Consider the following 26909-nt stretch of genomic DNA (forward strand, 5'->3'; position numbering starts at 1 on the left):
GTGACTTATCCAGGGTCACATATCTAAGGAAGTGTCTGAGACCAGGTTTGAACACAAGGCCTGGTTCTCTATCCATTGAGCCACCTAGCTGTTCCCTATTTTATGTATCTCTGAGTTTCCAAACTTTGTCTGTTCATTGGCCTTTGTTGTCTGCAGTTTCCTCAAAACTCCTAAAAAGTTCTCAGTTAATTTCTTAAGCTGACCCATGATATATTGAAACCACAGTGGGGAAAGTTATGATATGGAAGGGATATCTATACTTTGAAAAATGGGAAGGATAAGGGAAGTGCTTTAAGAGTAGAGAAGGAAAAAAATGGCTTTAATATTGCTTGTGTTTATTTTTAAATAAGAAATAATCTGATTAATTTAGACCTTTACAAAATACTTTCCTACCAACACCAGCATCATTATCTCCATTTTATAGAAAAAGAACCTGAAGTATCTAAATGCTAAATGACTTGCCCAGAGTTGCATAGCTATTTCACCTTTTTTTCTTTCTGATTGCCACAGTAAAAAAATTATATTCTTAGCAAATATTAAGTAAAATATGGATGTGTATCTATCTGTCTTTGCACATGCAAGTACTCACACATTCATACCCATATATAGATATAGGTATAGATATAGGAAAAGAGAACCATACATAAAATCAACAAACATTTGTAATACTTCCTATGTGCCTGGAACTGTGCTAAGCACAAGGGATACAAGGACAAAGTGATAAAGATCCTTTCTATCTTAAAGGAGAATCTAATATTTGTATAGATGATCAGTATAATGTCCCTATATTAGATATAGACAGGGCTGGGGAGACCACAGAAGGTCTTCTGCAGAATGGGGCACTTGAGCTGCCTCTTGGAGCAAGTCCTTTGTGTTCTACCTTGTAGGATGGTTATTTCTGTCCATCCCTTAGCTTCCTTTACCTGGTAAGCCCTTTAAGGTCAGGGAAATGTCTCATTTGTATTTGTATTTCCTCTGCATAGTCAGTACTTGACAAATGTTGGTTAAGTTGAATTGAATTTCTAAATTCTTTATGATTAAAGCTAGCAGATGATAGCACCATAGAGTTAAAACATTCTTATCAGTTTATTCTTCATGTAAACATGATGGAATTAAGGTTAGAAATGGACAGTCTCACCCTCGTTCTATTTCTGCTCCTCCATTTCACATGGTGCCTACCGGCTTTTCTTTCGCTCCATAATGATGCTTCAAATGTCAGTTCTAGCGAGTTTTGAAATTGAAAGCCATTTAGCTGCAGGAACAACAACAAAAAATAGGTGCCTGTAGATGTACTGTTGTGATAGTAATATCTGTGCCACCAGGATGGGGAGGATAGTTCTGTCAGCCTGAAATCAAGAGGACTGCCAAAGTAGCAGCAACACAGGTCTTTAATTGAGGCTGGGGAATTGCAGATTGGGGTTACTACATAGCACTGGAGTGCAGGAGTTCCTGAAAGGAGCAGAAGGTAGCACCTTGTCTTCCGTGGCGACTTCTGACCCCTCCTGCTTAAAACTCCAAAGATCAGAAGAAGCCTGCTTTTCATGATCTGTATTCCTACTGCAAATCAAGAGCCAGCAAGCTTTTGCCCTTCTGCTCTATTGGAAGTTTCTGTCCTCCCTGAGCTCACCTCAGGGGCCCTGCCTTATGGCTTGACAGGTGTACTGCCCTAGTCAAACACCCCACCTGATTGTGCTTCCAGTGCACCTCTTGGCTGGGCTCTTGGCACCAGAAATGAGAACCCCTTGAGGCTTGACCCCGACACACTCTTCTCTCTTGAGTTTTCCCAACACTGCCCTCTCCTGATTCTTCTGTCTTCTCAGATCTTCAACCAAATCCTGCCCACTAACTCTGGGTGTCTCCTTAAGTTCTGGCTTGGGCTCTTTTTTCTTATCCCTCCACACAATTGAACTTAAATGATTTTACTAGTTCTCATGGATTCAATTATCATTTCTATTCAAATCATTTTGAGATCTGTTTATCCAACCTTAACTTCTGTCTTCCAATATTTTATCTCCAACTGCTTTTTAATTATCTTGAACAAGCTATATCATAGACATCTTTTTTTTAACCCCTACCTTGTCTTAGAATTAGTACTGTATATTGGTTCCAAGGCAGAAGAGTGGTAAGGGCTAGGCAAAGGGGGTTAAGTGACTTGCTCAGGGTCACACGGCTGGGAAGTGTGTGAGGCCAGATTTGAACCTAGGACCTCCCGTCTCTAGGCCTGGCTCTCAATCCACTGAGTCACCTAGCTGCCTCTGTACCTTAGACATCTTAAACTCAGCATGTCTACAACTGAACTAATTTTCTTTCCCCTAAACCTCCCATTCTTCCTAACTTCCTTCTTATTATTGAGGAACCACCATCTTCCCATTTATCCAAGCTCACCTTAGGGTCACCTTGGACCTCTCATTAGCATTCACCCTGCCTCTCCCAGATAATCTGCTTCCAAGTTGTGCTGATTCTCCCTTTACAATAGTATAGTGGTAGTCTCTAGGTGACCGAGAATGACCTTTACAATACAGCTCTCCTATAGGCCCCTTCTCTCTTTTGACAGCGAAACCACTCCTATGCAGGCCCCTATCTCTTCACACCTGACTGTTGCAATAGCCTTTTGTTTGGGCTTCCTTAGACAAGTCTGTCCTCCTCCACTCAGCTGTTGAAGTAATCTTCCTAAAGTGTGGCTCTCTGACTATGTCATGTTCTTGACCCGTCCCCCATACTTCTAGAATCAAATATAAAATATAAAATCCTCCCTTTGGTTATTAAACCCCTCATACCCTGGTCTCTATCTGTTTTTTTGCAATCCTATTCCTTCCTCTCATCCATTCAGTCTAAAATCCAGTGACACTGACCTCCTTTCTGTTTCTCTCATATGACACTCCGTCTCCCTACAACAAACATATACTGGTTGTCCCTCATCCTTGGAATAATCTTCCCCCTCATCTCTACCTTCAAGTCTCAAATAAAATCCCACTCTCTGCAAGAAACCTTTCCCAGGCCCCCTAATGCTGGTGCCTTCTCCCTGAGCTCCTCCAGTTTTTATCCTCTATATATCTTGTTTCTGCATAGTTGTTTGGAACATGATCTCCTTGAGAGCAGTGACTCGGAATTGGGGGGGGGGTATGGATTTTTTAAAATGCATGACATTCATTCATTGGATTTGGTATGGGCCTTAGCTTAAAAAGGAGAAATTATTTTTTCAAACTTTATACTTTACCTAAGCTAGAACTGAAGTCATGTACTTTATAGCTTAATGGATTCATAATGCGTAATTACACAACTTTGGAGCCCATTTTGTTAAATGAAGTGGTGACATTTTATGCACAATTAACCCAACTAGAATAATTTTCTTGCTTTTAGCCATAAGTTCTCCATGTCCTTGTTGGTGTATATTGTAGGAGGTCCTGACAGGAGAGAGAGCTTCCGGGCAGGGACTTCTTATTGTTGATTCATCAAGAAAAATAAGGCTTACAACACTCAGGAAATGCTTAAGCAATTGAAATGTCCCTGTCTGGGTTCTAAATGCACCAAAATGATACTGATTTAGTAATAGTATGTTGGAAAAATGAATTTTAAATTATAGTACCCTTCTGTTTACCAAAAAAGCTACCTACTTATTAGAGTTAGAGTTCATTCATATACACACACACACACACACACACACACACACACACACACACACACACACATATGTGGGGAGAGAGAGAAAGAGAACCTGTGTGTGTATGTGTAGACATACCACACATATATATTTTGGGTTTAATTTTGTTTAATGTACTTTCAGTACTTAATATTAATGCTGCCATAAGGTTTTAAAGCAGCAGTAGACTGTAGCTTTTTCTGTTTTCAATATCGTATGACATGATCTTATTTATGGTAGTCTGTACTCAGCAAACTGACAAAAATAGACTCTGAATATAGTTTGTGAAACTGCAAGAAGAAAATGACTGTGTGCGATTTATGAGTTTCCTTTCTGTAGTACATATTTTTCTCTTCTTAATGTCAAAAACTGCTTGAAATCAAGTAACTGTTAGCACCTTTTGCTGAAAGATCATTTCAAGCTCTGCTCTCGTATAGTATGCCAGTCCTTCTCCCTTCCACCCCAGGCTTAGGATGTCTGGTGTCCCTCTCTGTCATAATCTTGGATTGCTTTCCTTACTTTATGCTCATGGATACTTTAAAATAAAGTGATTTGTTGGAGTTATTGGGACTGGTTGGGGAAAAACAATGAACATTTGAGATTAAAGAAGCAGACTGGGTTACGGCCAAGGCCAGTGGGTGCAGCCAGCAGGCTATATTGTTGAATATATTTTGTTTTTACAGTTACTTGGCTGTGTTTAGCTTGTGCCAGGTCTCACACTCGGCTGTGTTCTATTATGAGAAGTGACATAGGACCTTGAAGTTTTCCAAATGACAATATGAAATAAATTAAAAGGACTCATGATGAAAAATGCTGTCCACTTCCAGCCAGAGAACTGATGGACTCAGAATGCAGATTGAAGCATATTTTTTTCTTTCTTTTTTTTCTGGGGGTGGGGAGGAGAAGGATCACAGCTAATGTGGAAATATATTTTGCATGACTTCATATCTATGAAGGCTTTCATATTTCTTGACTTCTCAATGGATGGTGGATGGTGTAGAGCAGTGGTTCTCAACCCTTCTAATGCCGTGACCCCGCAATACAGTTCCTCATGTTGCGGTGACCCCAAACCAAAAAATTCTTTTGGTGGCTACTTCAAAACTGTAATTTTGCTACAGTTATGATTCGGAATGTAAATACCTGATATGCATTATGTATCCTCATTGCTACAAATTGAGAGGTTGAGAACCGCTGGTGTAGAGGAATGGAGAGAATTTGGAGCTGAAAATAAAAATACATTTTTTAAACAATGAAATAAATAACTCCAGAAATGTAATGCTTCTGACTATAAACTTTGAGGAGGAGTTGTTTCTCTTGTTTTTATGGAATTTTCTGATGATTTAATGAAGATAATCTCCTTCCCTCCTAACATTCTCTAGAATAATTTAGAATCTGAGATTGATATTTCCTTTTTAAAAATTAAGAAAAACTTTTAAGCTTTTAAAAAATGTTTTGGAATAGCCTTACATTTCTTAAAAGTGTTTTGAAAAATACTGGATTTAAATTCAGAATAAGTGATATTTGTAGTGTCATTCCCCTTAAATTACCTAATATTGATGCAAATTTTCAAATAGTAAAGAATATTTACATTTGAACTTGCATCTTAATATTTCTTTCCTTTTTTCTTTCAACAGCTAAAAGATGTAGATACTCAGAAAATCCTAAAAGTAATGCTTTCATACGTGTGGCCAAAGGATAGACCGGATCTTCGAGCTCGAGTTGCCATTTCTCTTGGCTTATTAGGAAGTGCAAAGGTAAGAAAGATGGACTTGAAGTGGCTATTCTTGTAACTTAGCAACTCTCTCCTGCATTCTAGCAGTGAGCCCGTGGGCTCAGAGAAGCAGAGCTGAGAGAGACCTCAGAAATCAGCTGGCCTTCTCTGCAACATCCATAACCAGGGCCTGACCAGCTGCCAGTGATAGGGAACCCATGACATAGGGTGATCGTGGCCACTTGCATGAGTTCTGACAAAATTATTCTGAGAGCAATAAATTCCCGTTCTGGTGGTCACACACAGCCTTCCACAACACAGCCATAAACTGAACAAGGGCATTAGCTACAACAAAGCCCATATAGGTTATTTCAGAGGCCCTCAGAGCTTTAAAAACTTTTGGCCCGATTGATCATTAATTCACAATAGATTAGAAAAAGCAAATCAGAAGGGTGGTTAAATTGGATACTAAAGACAATGGAGGAGTGGCAACTGACTGTTTAATACCAAGGGAGGAAATAGGAAACCTGGACAGGAGACACGAAATGAGCACAAATAATCCTATGTATGCCTGTTGTCTTCCCCATTTAAACATAAGCTCCTTGCGAGTAGGGATTGTGCAGCTCTTTGAATTTGCCTGTTTAGTGCCTGAGCCATTGCCTGACACAAGTTAGAGAATTCATTAATGCTTGTTGAGTGATGGTAACAAATACCTATCTAATAAAAATGGTGAGTCATCAGAAAAAGATATATTCCAGTTCTCAGTTTAGGAAAGCAGACCACATATAAACTATGTATTTGAGTTCCATGAAAAACAAAGTTTTGACTGAAAGGTATAAGCTTCTTTTATCTAGAAAATTAACTTGTATGATAGAACTCTTTTTCAAATGTTAGCCGATAAAGAAGATATTATTGTGCTTGGGCTGCTGCTTCGAAGTATTTGGATTAAATTTTTTCCATCTTAGTTATTTCTTATTTACTTCTTTGCTAGGGCCACCTATTTTTCCTTTGCTAGGCCTCATCTCCATCCCCCCCCCCCCCCCCCCCCCCAACCCATCTGCCTTTTTAGTACTTGGTGCTTCTGAGCTCTACTTTAGCCTTTTCTCAGGTTGCCAAGCAACAGACAGATAATCCATGCTGTGGGCTGTTTGTTGAAGTCGAAGGGACAGGAGAGTTCTAGCAGTCTGATTTCAATAACCAACAGTACAATATTTTGAACTCGCGTATTCGTCATTACAGTTAGCACCATACAGTTCTGTATTTTATATAGAGCTAATTTTTAGCTTTCGTGCACATTATGAGTAGCAATTTGACCTTTAGCATTTAGTAACTGGTGAGTTAAATTGATGTTTAGTCTTTTCTAGACTTTATGTCAAGCAAAGGGGAGTAGATTAGAAGATTGACTAAGCCGTTCATAAGAAGTTTTAACTAATGGTATTTGTAGAAGGATTTATTTTTAAGGAATAAGTTCAGATCTTTCAAAAGGCAGATTCTTTTACTCTTCAGAGAAAACAGCTTTTTTGGTCATAGCAAAATGATTGGAAGTAAAAAATCTTATCGAGGTAGAGACCTTAGCTATAAGCCAACTTTCTAGATGGCTAAAATATTTATAGGCGATTAAATGCCTACAGAATGGAAACCAGTGTCATTTTATCAGACAGATGCAGGAAAGGGAAACATTCAGACAGTATGCTTAATTCCTTTTGAAACAGGGAAAAAAGCCAAATGTCATGAATTGTGTCTACTGGTGTTAGCAATGCCACAGAGGAAGATTATTGTTGCCATTTATTACCTTTTGGCCATTCCCCTGACCCTAGAGTGTTTGAGGGAATGAGGAGCAAAAGTGTACTCTATAGTCACTCTTTTCCCAGATTCTGCATGGATCTTAGAACTTAATACCCAGTGGACCATTCTTCCAACCCTCAATTTTACTGTTAGAATTTTGTTCAGCATTGCATGTGTATAATTGATGTGTAATAATCAAAGCCCGTATTTAGATGAGCATTAAGATTTATGAAGGAGCAACTACATTGTACAATGGTTAGTGCACCAGGCCTGATATCAGGAGAACTTGGATTCAAATCTGGCCTTAGACACTTCCTGGCTATGTGACCCTAGGAATGTCACTTAACCCTGTCTGCCTAGCTTTTACCCATCTCTCTTAGAGTCATTACTAAGACAGAAAGTAAGGGTTCAAATCAAAAAAAGATTTATAAAGCCATGTGGGGTAGAAAAGGAAAGTTGAAGCCCAGAAAGATTAAATAGACTTACCTCAAGTCTCCCAGCTGGTAAATTAGTGTTTATATAGCACTTTAAGGTCCACAAAATGTTTTGCATATGTCATCTCATTTGATCCTCACAAAAATCTTTGGGGAGGGGTAGGTTTCCCCACTCTACAGATGAGGAAACTTAGGTAAATAGGGCTATATAGCTAGAAAGTACCTGAGGTCACATTTGAACTCTGGTCTTCCTGACTCCAGATCCAGGGCTTTATCTATCTATCTTGCCACCAGATGCTTCTGATAAGTCTGATTAATGGTTCCAACCTAGTCTTTAGACTTCAGGTCCCATGTTCTTTGCACTATATCATGTCACCCATCTCCAGTCAATCTTGTGTCATGACTCAGTGCTTTAAAGTGGACCCCCTCTACACTTTTTGGTATGTTGGCTAGCTGGTGGCTTGTTATTGAACTGGAGAGAATTTTGTACACTCTAAAAAGCTTGTTAGTAGCTTGGCTGTCAGCTCTCAGTCAGTCAGTAAGCATTCGTTAAGCAGCTACTATGTGCCAGGCACTGTGCTAAATGCTGAGGGTCTGCTACTGTATATTTTTCTGCATTAGGTTACATTGGAATGCTTTTCGTCCAAATTTGTGTCACCCTTTATTTCTCCAAGTACATTTTAGGTTTAAATCAAGTTAAATCTTAAAGAAATGTTTTTTCCGAAAGGGATGAATCTTGGAAAGAAGACAAAAAAAAATCTCCATCCCATTTTAACAATAATCCTTTAACTAAGCAAAAGAAAGGAAGTTCCCAGCCATACTCCAGGGCATCTATCACATTTTCCAAGTGAAGCCATTAATTCTTACTTCAGATTAATTCTTTCAACTCAATCATATCCCTTCATTCCTCCTCTCCTCACACCTTGGAGGAATGGACTAATTCAGGAAGCAATAATATGAGCAATGGACTGAGAAGAATGACTTCTATAGTGTAAATTGAAAGGTAAATGATGTAGGTGCTACTTAACATTTATAAGACACTTTTTAATTGAATCCATCTAATATGATTTGTCTAAAAACTCTCACAGAAGTATAATTATTAAATTGGCATATCAACTTGGAGTACTAGGGTCTGAAAAAATCCTTTGCTAAGTCATTTCTGGTGATGAGGTCAATTTTTTTTAGTTTGAAAAATACCTCATAGGCTTCTTTTACCACCATTTTGCAAAAGAGGAAACTGAGGCTGAGTGAATTAAAGTGATTTTTCCCAGGATACACACACAGCTAGTGAGTGTCTGCAGCATGATTCAGTTTCCGTCTCTCTGATCCTAAATCTGGTGCTCTCTTTATACATTATGACACTTACTTAGCTGTGTTTTCTAATCTCTAACTCTCCTTGATTATAAAATGAAGAAATTAGATGAGAATTAAAAAGTTCTGTAAAAGTTTTAAATGTTAAAACTCATTCCAGCTCTTAACACTGGATTTTAGGTGACAGAGAGGAGAGCAAGTGATTTATATATTGAGGAATGACATAGTGTGATCAACTAATAGCTTCACTCTTATTAATGACATTTGTGCCATATTTGTGAGTAATTTTTTTATATCTTCATATATTTGAACTCCTCCTAAGCTTCACACTTGGCATATGTATGCTGCCTTTTCCTTACTGTTTTACCTTGTTATTGTTTGATTTTAGATTTCATTGTTGTATAGCTTGGTTGTTTTCAGTGCTATTGTGCACATTTTTAAACAGTATTTTTGTTGTTATTTTTTGAAAATGTTTTATTTTTTTCCAATTACATGTAAAAAAGTTTGTAACATTCATCTAAAAAAATTTTGAGGGGGGCATTTGGGTGGCTCAGTGGATTGAGAGCCAGGCCCAGAGACGGGAGGTCCTGGGTTCAAATTTGACCTCAGACATTTCCCAATTGTGTGACCCTGGGCAAGTCACTTAACCCCCGTTGCCTAGCCCTTACCACTCTTCTGCCTTGGAACCCAGTATTGATTCTAAGACAGAAGGTAAGGGTTTAAAAAAAATTTTTTTTTAGTTCCACTTTTTCTCTGTCTTTCTCTTCCCCCTCCCTTGAGAAGGTAAGAAATTTGATATAGGTTATACATGTGTAGTTATACAAAATTTGGATTCATATTAGTTGTATTATAAAGGAAAACACAATTCCCAGAAAACAGAACAACAAGAAAAATAAAGTTTAAAAAATATACTTCAGGCTGCATTCAGATTCCATCGGTTCTTTCTCTGGAGGTGGATACCATTTTTTTAAATTATAAGATATTTGGAATTATCTTGGATCATTGTATTGAGAGTAGCTGAGTCATTCACAGTTTTGATCATCCTAACAGTATTGCTGTTATGGTGTACACTATTCCCCTCATTCTGCTCATTTCACTTTCCATGAGTTTATGTATGTCTTTCTAGGTTTTTCTGAGAGCATCCTGATCATCATTTCTTTTGGCACAGTAGTATTCCATCATAGTCATATTCCCCAGCTTGTTCAGCCATTCCCCAGTTGATGAGCCTCCTTTCAATTTCCAATTCTTTGCCCTCAAAAAGAGCTGCTATAAATATTTTTATTCACAAGGTCCTTTTCCCTTTAAAAAAATCTCTCTGGGATACAGACTCAGTTGTAGTATTGCTGGGTCAAAGAGTATGCCCACGTGTATAGCCCTTTGGGCATCATTCCAAATGTGCTGCTCCCTGCTACTATACTTCTCCTTCTGGAAAGGATATTTTATCTGGCAGCTTAGAGTTTCTATGATTTTTTTTGGTCTTCTTGTTATGCCATTATATTTGTATTGGTTAAATACGTCTATTAAATAATAATGATTCCTTCATCCATTTCCCTTTTGAGAGGCATTGGTTCCTTGTTTAAATAGAGGAGTTTCAAGATATTTTCCTTGCTCACCATTTCCTTTTCTCATTTTTATTCTGCTAAGCTTTCCATCAGTTTTTATTCTTGTTTCATCAAGGTCTGAGTGCCCAGATAGCTGATTCAGGAATAGCTCCTACATCATCATCATCATCATCATCATCATAATTACCACGACCAACAACAAAAAGCATTTATTGAATACTTACTATGTAGCATTAAGTATTAAATGCCGAGAGTGCAAAGAAAGGCAAGCAAATGTCACTGCCCTATAGGAGCTCACATTCTAAGGGCAGAGGTTGCATGTACAGTCTATGTACATGTAAGGTATACAGGGTAATTGCAGAGGCAAAGGACTAGCATGCTGGAGGTGTGGGGTGCTTTTGTTTCTGTCTTCTGTGGGGAGAAGCCATCAGGTTGCTGATCTAAGAGTATGGGCAGTTGAGCAACTTTTTTTTTACATAATTCCAGAGTGATATATAGCCAGAATATTTGGAACCTCCCTAATCCAACAGTAATGCATTAGTCTGCTTGTTTTCCTGTAGCAGACATTGACTGTTCCTGGGTTTTGGTGTTTTGGTTTTTCTTTATTTGGTGGGGTGGGGATCATCTTTGTCAGTGTTGCAGATTGTGATATGAAACCTCAGATTTGTGTGGGTTTGCATTTCTCTCTCTTTTTTTTAAACCTTACCTTCTGTCTTGGAATCAGTACTGTGTATTGGTCCCAAAGAAGAAATGGTAAGGGCTAGGCAGTTGGGGTTAAGTGACTTGCCCAGGGTCACCCAGCTGGGAAGTGTCTGAGGTCAAATTTGAACCCAGTACCTCCCATCTCTGGGCCTGGCTCTCAATCCACTGAGCCATCCAGCTGCCCCCTGCATTTCTCATAATAGGAATGACTTGGAGCCTGTTTTCATGTGGGCATTTATGATTTGCATTTTTTCTTGTCTGTTCCATTCATGCACTTGACCTCTTATTTATTGAGACAAAGGTTTTCATTTTCCTCATCCAATACCCACCCTGTGACCAAAGAGACTTTAAAATGGCCAAAGTCCCGTGGTATTAGAAATCAATCTGAAATGAAGACAAAATATTTTTGAATTAGTGGTATAATTTATATAAGAAGATGACTGGCACAACTTTGATCTGATTTAGCTTTCCTGTAATACCATAACAATATAAACTGAGGCCACCTTGCTCATGTGTTCTGATTCTTATCTCATCCATGTCCCTCTGGCTAGGCTGATAATCCATTCGGCCTAGTTCTTCTTTTCCCTTTAACTACTATCTCAGCGTTTCAAAAGTTGTACTGTGGTAATTTGAAAAATGTCATGAAATGGACCTTTTCTTAGAAAGGAGTATATTGTCTTTGCCATTAATTGGGAAAACTGATTTGTATCCTGAAATGTTTTTAACTCCCCTAGCCTCATTAGTTCAGGAGCCTTGTTAACTTTTAGTCAAACAAATTGTAGGATACAGTGTGATAAGACTGCATTAATATAAGAATTTTAAGAAAAAGTTGCTTCCCTTGACACAAAATTCCTGCTGCTAGTATTGGGTAGTTCATTAAACATAGAGAAAAGGGGATGAGACCTTCTAAATTGTTCCGCTCCTGGGGGACTTTCATCTCATAGCTTAGTACATACATTGAAGACTTTGGCTGTCAGTTGTTTTTCCCTGTTTAATTTGTGTCCATCTCTGTGTAGTTGAGTGGTGAAATAAAATGAAGCAGTCTCATTTTGTGAATATTATAGTCCCTAGCTTTTAGCTGACCTTACCCTCCGGGGGAAATCGAGGTTACTTGGTCCTGCCACACATTTCCAGCTCCTATTTTGCTTCTTATCAGGTTTGCAGTTTCTTGATTAAATTAGTAGTTTTAAATAGAAAACCATTGAACAGACTACTTGTAAATTTTCTCTGTCTTCAATATAGTCTTCTACTCATTATTTATGCAAACTATTTAAGCCTATTGCTTACCTTCCCAAAACTGGTTTGAAAATACTAAGATTGAATGAATTGTTTTTTGTAAAATTCTTTTCACAGTCCCCAACACATTACAGTAGGCTTAATAAATGCGTCTTCTTTTCCTTGGTTCCTTTTCCATATGTCCTAAATACTCAGTTATTCAGATTTTTTTCTCTGTTAAGATTGCTCTTTTAAAAAACAACAACCCAGAATTCTCCATTTTCTCAAAAGAAGAAACCTCTATATTTCTAAACCAAAAGGATAATTTCATATAAGAAGTAAAATAGCTTTATTAACTGAGTTAATTTCCAAAGTTTTTGAAACTAGAAAAGGAAGATTTGTGTTGATGTAATTGGACCTCAGTAGAGTTTATTTTTCTTACCTGGAGTCAAAACCTTAATGAAGAGGTTTTCTCAAGGCTTCACTCTTTCCCCAAAGGTAAGAGAATCGCCTAAATACTTGATTTTCTGCTTTCTTCTCCCCCTCCACTAGTTTCCATCAAATCTTCCATTAGTGCCTTCTGTGCCTAATTTCCGCCATTACCTTCTTGTCCTGCTGAGAGGATGAGAGGTTGTTAAATAGAGGAACAAGGAGTTCACTTCTGCTTGTCCAGAAGTGTTTAGATCCAAACTAGGCAGTTCTTTTCTGGCAGTACAAGCTAGAGAGCCATTAGCTATGGCAGGCTACCATGGAAGAGATTAATTATTGTCAGTCTTTCAAATGATAGAGAATTTCAGTTGGAAGGATTGTTAAGAGGTCAGCTAGTCTGACTTCTACCTGACCCATGAATCCTTCCTACAACATCCTTGACAAGTCATCATCCTCTCTGCCTGAAAACTTCGAACGACTGGGAATTGAAGCAGCCTCTGCCATTTTGAAGACAGCTTTAATCATTAGGAAGTTCTTCTCAAATTCACCTTGCTGTAACTTCTATACATTGCTCCTTGTTTTACTTTCTAGGGTTGTGTAGAATAATTCTGCTCCCTCTTCCACAAGACAACCCTTCAAATAGTTGAAGACACCTCCAAATCCCCCAAGAAAGTCTTATGTGGCGCGACTTCCAATTCTCGTACCGTCTTGGTGACCTTCCTTTGACAAGCTGGAACACATGCAATATTCTTTCTCAAATGTGTTCCTAGCTGAGCATGGTACTGTGTTGCAGCATGGCATAGAGATGTTCACCTGCCTTGTTCTGGACACTGTACTCTTAATGAATGTAATCTGTAATTAATTATATTTGCTTTCTTGGTTACAACATTGTACTGTTGACTCATTTTGGGTCCACTGAAAACTGGTCTCCCTCTATCATCTGTCATCTATCGTCAGTACTTCTTCTTGGACTCCTGAAGCCAAGTTCAAGACTTTACATTTACTTCTTTCTGTTTCATCCAAATAGATTCAAACTACATTACAACCTATTGCTCTTTTTAGGTCCTTTTCTATCAGCTCATATATTAACTATTGCTTCTAGATTTGTGCCACTTGCAGATTTAGTAAACATGCTTTCTATACCTTCTAGCTAGATATTTGATGAAGTTGTTGAGCAGACTAGGACCAGGGACTTGCCCAAGATCTCATAGCTAAGTAAGTGTCTGAGGCAGCATTTGAACTCCAGTCTTTTGAAGTCTAAGTCCAGCACTTTACCCCCTATCCACCTTGCTGCCTGTTTATTGTTATAAAAGGAAATGTAGTAGGTCTGCCTTCCTTACTGAACACATGCTTATCTTATAGTTATTTAAATATAATGCATCACTTCATAAGTCCTCATGAACCGTCCATTTAATAATCAATTTACATATTTTCAGTAATTAACATCTAGCATACTGTCTGGTAGTTTATAGAATCTATACTTTTTTTAAAAAGAATCTATACTTTTCCCCTTTTAAAAAATCCCATGATACTTCAGATATCACTGACAGTGGTTTTGCAGTTATATTCATAAGTTCTATACCAAAGTAGTTGAAAAAATAAAGCTAGGGAAAGGTGCGACTATATGATTTTATTGGTTTTGACCACTTTGAGGTGTGAGTGTGGCATGAAGAATGTGGACATAGTCATCCAGAGCTTCTTCTTTCTGTTTTTTGGCATAGTGGTACAGTAGAAGAGACTCAGCTGTGATGCCAGATGTGTGGCCTTGGGCAAGTCACTTTGACTCTGGGCCTCAGGTCTTCCCTTTGTAAAACAAAGGAGTTGAATTAAATGACTAAAGCCCTTGCCAGTTTTACTGCTATCTTTCTCCTATTCCCCTTAATAAAAGACCTAAATTTTTTAGAATGGAAAGCACCTCTCACCATTAAAAAGTTCTTCTTGATACCTCTTGTTTGTTACACCATTTGTTTTCCCATATACCTTTGTTCCCTTTGTACCCTCCCTTGTAGCAAAGGAAAACATTTAAGGCAAACCAACTGGTGAAGTGACTTTCTCAAAACACATGCAACTCGATGGACGGTGGCCTCCCTCCACTTAACCAAGGCAGCTTATGCTGTGCCAAGTGCCAGGGGAGATTCAGAGAATAAGATTTAGGCAAGCCGAGAGAACATCATGAGCAGCAGTGAAGGTGGGAATGTATATGACATGCCTGGAGGATGATATTAGTGAACCATTTATATGGAGTGGAAGTTTGGTATTCAGGAATAGAAATCACAGAAGCAAATGGAACCAGATTTTGCCAGGCCTTGAATGCCAAAAAGTAATGGTTAGATTTTATCTCTCTCTCTTTTTTTTTTTAAACCCTCACCTTCTGTCTTGGAGTCAATACTGTGTATTGGCTCCAAGGCAGAAGAGTGGTAAGGGCTAGGCAATGGGGGTCAAGTGACTTGCCCAGGGTCACACAGCTGGGAAGTGTCTGAGTCCATATTTGAACCTAGGACCTCCCATCTCTAGACCTGACTCTCAATCCACTGAGCCACCTAGCTGCCCCCTGATTTCATCTCTTGATAAGGAGTTTTGAAGTTCTTTGAAGGACGTGAGGGGGATATTGTTCAAGAAGAATTATCAGATTATCCTTGAATGTAGTATGTAGGGTGGATTGGAAAGGGCAGAAGGATTTTTAAGATGGTGATATCTATTAAGAGACTTATAGTAATCCTGTGGGAATGGAGAGTCAAGAGCAATGCAAGTCACATTAAACATAATTTTCTGTAGGAATTACCTGGAGAAGTTGCTCTGCTTCATGACTTCACCTGATTAGGCTAAATGTTCATTGACTTTTTACAGAATAAAACATGTGTGTATATGTCAACATGCAGGTATGTGGGAGATTCAGTGGATGAAATATTTTATTCCTCAAATAGATTTGATTCCTCCTGAGGCTTTCCAGACTTCAACACTTCAAGGATCTCTGAAGCAATTGGTGTTTAGATCCTCCCTTCATGGGTGCAGATTGCATAAGTTTTTAATATAGTTGTTTTGAGTTACCATGACTAAAACAATCGTTCACCTGTTGACCAACCTTATGGCAAAGTGCCATCTGTAGATTCCATGCACAACATCTCTTGCCAGGTCTATATCTGAATGAGGCATTGGGCTGTAGCTTAGAGTGGAGGTTTCTTACCAAACTACACTAAAGTGTTTTTTCTTTTGCTGTCAATGTTTAGAGTGACCAGTCTTCATAAAATTCTGTCACTCTAGGAGGAGATGTTTCATTAAAAGACTAGGGGTGTCTGAGTGTGTGTGTGTATGTATGTGTGTGTGTGTGTATGTATGTATGTACATGCGTGCACTTTTATTAAAAGGTTTTCATCATGTGGTTGACACCAGAATTTATTGTTATTCCTCTGGAGTATGGTTGATTTTCCAATCAGACTGAAAGAGTCTGAACCTGTCGCCTTTCAGGGCTTGGTACAAAGCTTATCTCTTCACCCAGGCTTGCCTTGGGGAGAATGAGCTTGTGTGTTCCCCTTGTGGGGAGAAGGGATAAAACCAGCTTCCTATTTTTACTTTTGACTTTCCTTACAGCTTTCAGAGGAACACAAAACAGAAATGTTTTTACCATGGCAATTTAGCACTTTAGTGCTACTAAAGTAGTCACTAAAATCACTTGTCTTCCCCAGGGAAGCTCAGGCACCCATGCTCAATCAGTTCTATTAGAATGAGGGCCGAGAAGAAATGCTTCCAGAGAAAAGGGGTCCATCCACGTGGCAGGGAAGAGATTTCACGGAATGAAGACATTGAACACTTCACTCCCCATCTCTGAGCCGCAGGTTTTTCTTCTATAAAATGAAAGGGTTAGAAGAGATGATCTTCAAGGCCCATTTCTGCACTGTATTCTTCAAGACTAAGAATGTTTAAGCAGTTGTGGATATCATTTTCAAGTTTAAAGAACAGCGCATCTGATGCTGCTGTGAAGGGATGTTGACTGGCTTGTTTTTTTTCAGGCTTTGTTATTACTTAGGCACAGTGGGATATGGGGCAGGCCAGACTAATGAGAGCCAGATTCCCTGAGGTAAAAGGAACAGTCTGAAAAGGTTCCATCAGTGAATGAAAAGATCCTGTCATCCTAGGATTTTACAGGTGGAAAAGACCTCAGATATCATGTTGTTTTTCCAGATATGTGCAACAGCCTTGATAGGTGAGTAGAGCAACAGGGTAAGGTAGCAATAGGCGATAAATAAGTTGAGAGCCAGGTAGGCAGAGTTATTGGAAGTTGGTTAACCCCAGAGGTGTGTAAATGATTGGTTTGGGTGATTTTAGCATGGGCAAGAAGGGTATTCACTCATTCACCAAACACTGATGTGTGCAAGACACTGTACCAGGTGCTAGGAATACAAAGATGAAAAAACCAGAGTCCTTGCCCTCAAAGAGCTTACATTCTATTAGGGGGATAAGATATGTACCCAAATAAGTAGATTGTGATAGGGAAAGAAGAAAGAGTCAAACAAGTGTTGAGGTGAGGAATCACTTTCAGCTTGGTATTGGTGTAGTGCAGTGATGGTGAACCCTTTAGAGCAGCGGTTCTCAACCTCTCAATTTGTAGCAATGAGAATACATAATGCATATCAGGTATTTACATTCCAAATCATAACTGTAGCAAAATTACAGTTTTGAAGTAGCCACCAAAATAATGTTTTGGTTTGGGGTCACTGCAACATGGGGAACTGTATTGCAGGGTCATGGCATTAGAAAGGTTGAGAACCACTGCTTTAGAGACTGAGTACCCAGACTACAACCTTCATACCCCCCCCCACCATCTCCCCACTTTACCCCAGACAGGGGAGAGAGGAAGAACTCCCAATGGGCTGCTGAGCAGAGGAACGGGTCATGTTAGAGATGTCCTCAGGTACCCATGGAGAGGGAGAAGTGGGCAACCCCCTCTGCATGTGTGCCATAAGTTTGCCAACATGGATGTAGCAGGTAGAGGGGCAGGCAGAATTAGGGAAGGAAGGCTTTGTGGAAAGAATGGCTTCTCAGTTGAACTTTAAAGGAAAAGAAAGATTTCAACAGATAGACACAAGGAGGGAACATAGGTGATATGAGTAAATGGAGAACATGAATGCATGATGGCAGCTTGAGAGTGAAGAATGTGATTAAGGATTTGCTAGTATTAAACCTAGTCTGGAAGATAGAATGTGTTCAGGAGAATATTGTGAGATAAAGGTGCAAAGCTAGGTTATGGAGGATCTTGGATGCCAGACAGGAATTTCTGTCTTATTCTGAACTTAGTAAGATTTCTGATCAAGGAAGCAGTAGCATCTAAACTTCACATTAGGAAGGTTACTTTATTTGTTTGTTTGTTTATTTTTAATCACCTTCCATCTTGGAATCAATACTGTGTATTGGTTCCAAGGCAGAAGAGTGGTAAGGGCTTGGCTGCCCCCAGGAAGGTTACTTTAAAAGCTAGATGAGAGAGAGAAGAGACAGGATACCAATAAGGAGCTTCATTAGAAGGATAATAAGCAAAGGTAGAAGAGGGTTTTCACTGAGGTGAAAGAAGTGAGTGGAATTGAGGGTCATGTGGAGAATGCTATCCAGCTTGTCTGATGGCAGGAGACTGAGGGAAGAATTCAGTTCCTGGTAAGGCTGGCACAAGCAAGGAAAGACAGCAATTCTAAAGTAAGGATACCAGAGAATGGTGTCAGGGACTTAGATACAGGCAACCAGTCTGGGACTCATTTCTGGGGATATGGAGTAAAGGGAGCTTGGTTACACTGGACTTTGTACTACCCCAGTGTGTAGCCTTGTGGCTAGAACAAAATCCTTGACAAGACTGATAATGCTGAACCCCTCAGCTCTGGATAGACACATCCTGGCATTTCTCCTTCTTAGGGCCATTTTTGCATCTGAACTTGTGGGTAATAGCTAAATGGCTATAACTTAATAGGTCGAGTGGGCAGACCATCCAATAGTTGACAATTTTACAATGGCTGATAACTCTCAGACCCCAAATCTATTAAGAAGTGGCTTTTCTTTAAAAGAGGGCATATATTTCTTTTGATAATATTTGGAAAGTCAGTTATCCAGTCTACCACTGTTTCAATGTGTTGTTTTCTTTTCCAAGTTTGAAACAGTTTGCCTCAATGTCAAACGTAATGCAAAGTTGCTTCATTTTATAAAGCTTTCCAACATCTGCTGTGTACTTTAATGATATTGTTGGGTGTTAAAACACCTGCTTAGTTGCTAAGACACTCATATACCTTATATTGGAGACTTGATTGGTAAGATTTAAATAGCTTCTATCAGTTGTAGCTAAAATTAGGATTGTTGTCAGTACAGGCTTTATATTTAGTAAAAATGAATGGTGCAAGAATGTAATGTTAACAGGAGCTGGGATTTCTTTGTTTTTCTTAAGGCTTGCAGAACTTCACGTGTTTTTGTACTTCAATGGGTATGTGATTTCATCAGTGTGGGTCCCTCTTTCAACTGTGTAAATCACAAGTCGTCTAAGCCTTCTTTCTCTGCATACCTCTTGTTCATGTTTTCCCACGAGTCTTCTTCCTTTGTGGGTTCACTCAACATTCTGGAGCTCTTAAGATTGCATTTGTACCAAAGTAGCACATGAGTTGTTTACCTGTTGTCCTTTACTTTTGCTGCAAGACTGGTTTACCACCTTTTTCTGTTCTTGTATTTCTTTAATGATATTTTTTTACATCACTAATCATGTAAAAGCTATAATTGATGATAACTGGTTTATGCCTACCATCAGTTTTTTCATAGCTCTTTGGTTGACTCACAATTTTGATTTTTTAGAGATTGTGGAATTCCATGTTTTGTAGCCACATAATATTACTTGGAGAATATTAGTGTTGAATAGATGATTTTTTCTTTCAGGGAAAAGCTTAGGGGCATTGAAAGAAAAGCACACTTTCCCAAATGCAATTTAGCCTACTTTTATCCTGGTTCCATTTCATTGTCTTGTCTGCACTGTCTGCCCAAGGGGCCTCTCTCACACACTCCCTTCCCCCCCCCCCCCCCAGTGTCTCTCTCTCTCTGTCTCTGTCTCCCTCTCCCTCCATCTCTGTCTCTGTCTCTTTCTGTCTCTCTCTGTCTCTCTCTCTCTGTCTCTCTCTCTGTCTCTCTCTCTGTCTCTCTCTCTCTCTCTCTCTCTCTCTCTCTCTCTCTGTCTCTCTCTCTCTCTCTCTCTCTCTCTCTCTCTCTCTCTCTCTCTCTCTCTCTCTCTCTCTCTCTCTCTCTCTCTCTCTCTCTCTCTCTCTCTCCCCCCCCCCATCTCCCCACCTGCACTCCCCAAACAGTGCTCTGGGTCCAGCTGTACATATTGTAATGTGGACAATAGTCATTCTTTATCTTCTTGTTTGTTCCTGTGTGGATAGTTAGGTTAAACCCTTTAAGTGATTATGGAGCCTCAAGCTTGGGAGGCTTGGCAGTGTTCCACAGCCTGTTGCAATCAATAACCTATTATCCATTAACAGGAACATCTGGAAGACCTCTCTCCATTTATAAGGAATCCCACTTTTACTCAGGCTCTGCTCTGGACAATCTCTGTGCATGACAGCAGTGAATACCTTTGGCAACCATGCATTTCCTTATATCAATAATCAAAGGTGCACAAGAAATAAGTTCTTTCTGTTATATCTAACAGTAGGGGTTCTTAACTTAGGGCTTGTGGACTTTTTAGGTAGTTAGGTAGATAGCTATATTTCAATTTCATAAGTTTCCTTTATATTTTTCTGTATTTTATTCATTTTAAAAAACATTATTCTGAGGAATCAATAGGCTTCCTCAGAGGTCTATGACACCAGAAAGGATAAGAATATCCTAGAGATGCTAATGCCTTACCATGTCCGATTCCTTTCTTTTTTTGGTCCATATTTTTTATAGTAACATGTATTATCATCCCCACTAGAATTCAGATCCTTAGGCACAGGTAGTTTACTTTTTGTGTCCATATCCCCAGAACCTATTTATAGTGCCTGGCATAAAATAAGTGCTTAATAAATGTTTTCCGATTAATTGGAAATCCGAGCATCTGGTTTCAAATCCTGGCTCTGTCTTCTTCTAGCTCTATGACCTTGGGCAAATCATTTTTCCTTTCTGGTCCTCATTTATTCATCTTTTTAATGTAGGGGTTGAATTAAATGATCTCTAAAGCCCCTTTATAGCTCTAAAAATTCTCTTTTAAATATATACATGCTTGTGTTTGTTATCTGAATATATCTAAATTGCACGTCTTTGCCTTTTCTCCCCTTCTCAAACCTTTGTTTCTGTCGTTTATTTCCTACTCACTTTTTGATAATTCCAAATTGGATTCAGAATGTTTGGACCACTAAGCAGCTCCACCAATAGTGTATTAGTGTGCCCGTCTTCTTAGTATCCCTCAAACATGGGACTCAGGAATTTTGTTATGCTCATCTTTGAGGTGAAACTCCAGTTGTTTGATTTGCATTTCTCTTACTATTTGCAGCTTTTGAGATGTGGTCATTTAGGGTTTGCAGTTCTTCCTTTGAAAATAATATATTTCTTTTGGCCACTTAACTATTACACACTAGCTCTTGATGCTATGTTGAGAAGTGACAGAAGTAACACCAAGCATTGTTCTCTAATAGATCAATTTTCATAGCAAATGACTGTACATAGTCTTAATAAATTTGAGTAGTCTAATAGACTTCTTGCTCCTATATTTGGAGATTTAGAGCTGAGAGGCACCTGCCTAGTCCAACCTCTCATTTTACAGATGAGGACCCCAAGACCCAGGGAAGTAAACTAACTCTCTTGTGTGACATTTTATGGGTAGTAAGTAAAAGACCTGGAATTCAAACTTGTTCCTTTCACGGATAACTTTGGAGAAGTTATGGGATGTGAGTTATCCTTGTGGTTCAACTATATGATGACTTTTAAAAGCTTTATTTGTGCTTTGGAGTTGATTATACTTTTTACTAGTATCTATTATAGCAAATATTAGTTACTGATATTAAACTTTAAATATTGTCTCTTTTACCATCATTTGAATGAACTCTGTGTATCAAAGTAGCTTTGTTTTCAATTTTTCATACCGAAACATTAATTAAATCTACACATCAGGGGATTGTGCTTGATACTTAGGGAATTAAGAAAGACCTCATTAAAAGAACTCAAGGAAGTTAAAGTCACATCATAGGAATTAGAAGAAACCTTTTTAGTTGTTTAGTCCAATCTTCCCATTGTACAGCGATTCTACTCTCTTGCTTTTTGACAGCTGCCTTTTCTCATATATGGATACTTGTACCCCCACTTCCCACTCCCTACTAGAATGTCAACTCCTTGAGGGTAGGGATTGTCTTGCTTGCTTGTATGTATATCCTTAGCACTTAGCACAATGCCTAGCACATAGTAAGTGTTTCCTTAAATGTTTGCTTGTCTTGAGAGGAGAGGAACTTGACAAAAGCCTCATGGGTAGAAGAGATCCAAAACTAGAACCCAGAACCTTTGACTAAGTCAGAGACCATGTGTCACAGCTACCTCTCAACAAAGCTTGAATACCTTGTCCTCAGGGAACTTACAGTCCATCAGGGCAGAAAGATGTACATAAATCTCTACCATAAAGGGTAATAGAAGGTAATATGTTAGACTGAGCTCCCAGAGAGTTGGGAATATACCTTTTTATCCTGGCATATAGCAGGCACTTAATAAATGTTGGTTGATTTGACCTGTGTGATCAGAGTGGTATGAATGAAAAATTACAGGAGGAAGAATTACAGGAGGAAGGATGATCTCAGAGAAAATCACCTAAAATTCTCTGGGCTTTAGTGGCTTCAACTATTAAAAAAATTGGATTAAGATGTTCTCCAAGTCTCCTTCTAGCTCTAAATCCCATGATTCTATTGATCACTTCTGGCTAGGGTGACCTGTGAAGTCTTCATAGAGGAAGGAAGTGACATTTGAATCATTTATATAGCAATGAAAATGAATATTGAAGATCAGGGTCAGTGGGAAATACAATCTCTGGGATGACAGTGCTCCCAGGAGCAAGCATTTTTCCCATCATAACTGCCCTACTGACATTGAGTGGTGAAGTTCCAAATGAGACAACAGGCGCTAATATAGGGTAAATATTTATGCATTTATGAATAAATATTTCATCGCAGTATGGATAATTGCTTTTTTTTTTTTAGGCCATGAATATAGTAGTTCCCTTCATGTTTAAATATGCAGTCGACAACCTCAACCAGGTGTCAGGAGACATATTAAACTTGACTGATGCACCAAATACAGTAGCAACCATGGCAACAGCAGTTCTGATTGGCTGTAAGTGTTTCTTCATCTCTCTACAGGTGTTAATTTTCTTCTGCAAGCAGTTCGTCATAGATTAGCTGATATAACCTTTTCACTGCTAACACAACTTAGCATTTAATGTGTTTCTTATTCTTTTGGGTGGTTTAGTTGAACTTAGTTTTAAAATATCCATTCCCAGATTCTGCAGCCTGAGTTATATCTTTCCAATCTTGGAACAAAATATAAATCATGATAAAAACTTATAATTTTAGACTGTTAAGATACAGCCTATAACTGTGCATTAGTTCTTGGTTGAATTTATTTCCACTAAGTTAACTTAATGTACTAACTGTACAGTAGCTTTTAATACTCTTCTAGTATACGCAACAATGTGGAGAGTTCAAAATAAGAATATCCTTGTCATAGGGTTTTGCATTTTACATTCCCTTCCTTTTAATTTTTTGTTAAATATTATCATTTTAGATGGTGTATCAAGAGCTGGTGCTGCCCTTTTTAATGAAGTTCGCAATGCAGTATTTGGTAAAGTGGCCCAAAATTCCATCCGCAGAATAGCCAGGAATGTCTTTCTCCACCTTCACAACCTGGATCTGAGTTTCCACCTGAGCAGACAGACAGGAGCTCTGTCAAAGGCTATCGACAGAGGAACAAGGGGTATCAGTTTTGTCCTGAGCGCTTTAGTATTTAATCTTCTTCCCATCATGTTCGAAGTGACCCTTGTCAGTGGCATTTTGGTAAGTGCTGGCTTCATTTAAACCCCAAACTGTCATTTACATGTCAGATATAGTCCTTTCAATAGATATTCACTGTTTCAGGTTCACAGGTGGTGGTTCCATTATGAGCCTGAAGAATAATTTCATTTGTGTACAGGTCCAGTTTTATTGCCCCAAGCTCCAGTGGTTTACCCAACTTAGTTTGTTGTTAATTTTGTTAAATCACATAGTTCTTGAACTTGGGCTGGAGGGGGGGGGTGGGGCACGGTCTTAAACTTAAACCTTCATCCTTGTTGCAGAGGTCAAGATGGTGGGATATTGCATGTGCTCTAAGCCAGATAATAGTATAAGTTGGTTAGTTTTACTGAACTACTTTTTTTACCTTTTCTTTTTAAATATTTGTTCTAGAGATTGGCTTGCTTGGTAGAAGAGATGAAATGAATGTTATTTAATATATATATGTGTGTGTGTGTATATATATATATATATATATATATATATATGAATGTTATATATAATATATAAAAATATATAAATGAATAAATTTATATATAAATATGATAAATGAATGTTATAAAAAGTCAAATCAAAATTAGATAATTAAAAAAAGTTTTTTGAAATAAGTTTGATTCACTTTAGAATTTCTAAGCTGCTCTTCACCATTTAACCAACTGAATATTTCCACTTTTTTTTTCCATCAGTGCCTTTTCTTTTTACATCCTGTTCATTTCTCAGTGTGCGTCTCCTCTTTTCCCCTACTCAATAAGCTTTCCCCTTGTAATGGAGATTGGGGGGAAAAAAAGTCCAGCAAAACCAACATTATATCTTTCAGGTGACAGTTTGTGTAGGATTCTCTAGCCATCACCCCACCCCACCCCCCATTTTAGCACTGAAGAGAGGAAAATGGGCATTCGCAACTCTGCTCTGAGACCATTATGCAGCCAGTGTTCAGGCCTACTGACTTTCAGAGCTAAGGGGGTTGCACTTTGAAGCCATTTTTTGTTTATATTTAAGCTTATTTCATGAACCACTGTAGAAATTCAATTCACTTCAGCAAATGTTATTAAATATATGTGCCACATACACTGTGAGTTAGGGATACGAGACAGAAAGGCCCTTCATGCCCTTACAGGCCTTACATTCTGCTCGGTGTAAGGGAGCAGGGGGCACAACAATGGGGAACACACAGAGAAAAGGAAATATCAGTCAATCAATAGTTGGCCAACAACATCTTGTAGCTTTTTAAAAAACCAACATACATTCTCAGCAAGGGCTGGAGTAGAGACTAAGTTTATGGGGAAAAAAGTGGGGGTGGGGGGGCAATTTATGATATCGAGTCCTATACATAAGAGAGAAGAGGAAGAAGAAAGGTTCCAGGGAAGGGAGAAAGACACACATGCAACATGCACATGCACACAGTGAGAGCTAGAGCCAGGGCTTGACATAGGATTCCAGCACGTAGTTGTGAAAGTCTCTGAGCTTTGGTAGAACTCTACACTGAACATGCCATGGGCTATTGATGTCAGTTCTCCCAGCAGGATCTGGATAGAGTAGGATGGTCCTGATGTCATACTGGCCTTACTATTGTCTTTGAGGATGCCTCAGAAATATTGCTTTGTGTGTCAACACTGGGATGGTAACAGGATGTGACAAATTTCACAGTGGGAACATTATATAAGTAGTTACTACAGAATTCCAACGTGAGTTTGTACTTCAGTTCTGTATAAATGGAGATTTTGAACCTTAGACTTCATTCCCCAGAAGTCCTTGGTATTTCTCAGAATTCCTTATAATCTCTCCTGTATCTCCACATTGGTGAGATCAGGTTATTGGTATTTAACTGGCAGTAATGCCTCCCACATCCTCTCTTCTTGCATGATGTAGCATCAGCAGTGATGGTGGTAAGGCGGGGAAAATTTGAAAAATGGCTAACTAGCCATTGGCATGTGGTTTTTATTTTGTATCCCCTTTATTCCTTGATTTCTAATGATCCTTAATAAACCTCATAAAATATAATATTTTTCTTTTTTGAGATATAAATTTAATTTTTATAATTTTCAACAACCCTGGGATATGGGTGCTAGTATTATTCCCATTTTACAGTTAGGAAACTGAGGCAGACAGCTGAAGTGACTTGTCCAGGGTCAGGCACATAGCTAGGAAGTGTCTGAGGTAGGATTTGAACTCTGGTCTTCCTAGTGACTAGCATTCTAGCCACTGCACCACCTAGCTGCCTCTAGCTAGTGCTCCCTGGAGCTAGATTATAAATGGTTTTATGTGTAAAGCAGGGGCATTTCTAGTTCATCTTGGAGGCAGCAAGAAAACCTTGAAGCTATATGAGGGGAGGATTGACTTGGTCTTGTACTTTAGCAATATAACTTTGATGCCTGTGTGAAGGAGACCTTAGAGAGGGAAGAAGCATAAGGCAGGGTAAACAATTAGGAGGTTATCATAATAGTCCAAGCAAGAGATGATGAGAACTGGACTTACAGTGGTCATGATGTGAATAGAGAAAGGGAGAGATACCAGAGACATCCCAGAGGTTCAGTCAGCCAGACTTGACAGTGATTGGGTATGAGTGTTGAGGGAGAGTGAGGAGTTGAGGATGACCCCAAGGTTGCAAACCTTGGCTACTAGAGAGATGGTTGTCCCCTTGTCAAGCTTTCATAGAATCTTTCTGCCCTGAGGCCTTGTCAGTCTGTGAGCTTGCTGTATATATTCTTCCATAGAGGATACACCTAATGTGCTAGAGGCCTTCCTCTGAGTCTTTTAATATTTTGTAGATATTAGTGTAGCCCTTGGCCTGTCCATCTGTTATTCTTCACTCACCATACGTGACAAGCCAGCTTTTCTGGTTATACATGTCATTAATGATGACTTTCATGCCACTTTTTACAAACAGATCATCATTGATAACGTGCCATAGCCTACTTAGAGTCATCATAAATCTCTCTGTTGCCCTTGGGGTCACCCACAAATTTGATTCTTTAGAGATCGTGGTATTCCATGATTCTTAGCGATATAGCAGCACCAGGAGAATATTGGTAATGGAAAGATGGGCTTTTGTATAAAGGCACAGTTTGTGATCATTGAGAGAGCTGGCTAATTTTCTAC

The 26909-nt window shown here is 38.8% G+C and overlaps 1 protein-coding gene across 1 annotated transcript in view; it reads left to right on the forward strand.

Annotated features, from left to right (window-relative positions):
• ABCB7 (ATP binding cassette subfamily B member 7) overlaps positions 1 to 26909 on the forward strand; it is a 139432-nt gene that overhangs the window by 80783 nt on the left and 31740 nt on the right. Inside the window, exons 4-6 of the mRNA XM_007505622.2 lie at positions 5275 to 5394; positions 22965 to 23097; positions 23548 to 23816. Of these exons, the coding sequence (XP_007505684.1) occupies positions 5275 to 5394; positions 22965 to 23097; positions 23548 to 23816 (522 nt within the window). The remainder of the gene's footprint in view (positions 1 to 5274; positions 5395 to 22964; positions 23098 to 23547; positions 23817 to 26909) is intronic.

Source organism: Monodelphis domestica, chromosome X, assembly GCF_027887165.1.
Source record: "Monodelphis domestica isolate mMonDom1 chromosome X, mMonDom1.pri, whole genome shotgun sequence".
NCBI classification, from domain to species: Eukaryota; Metazoa; Chordata; class Mammalia; order Didelphimorphia; family Didelphidae; genus Monodelphis; species Monodelphis domestica.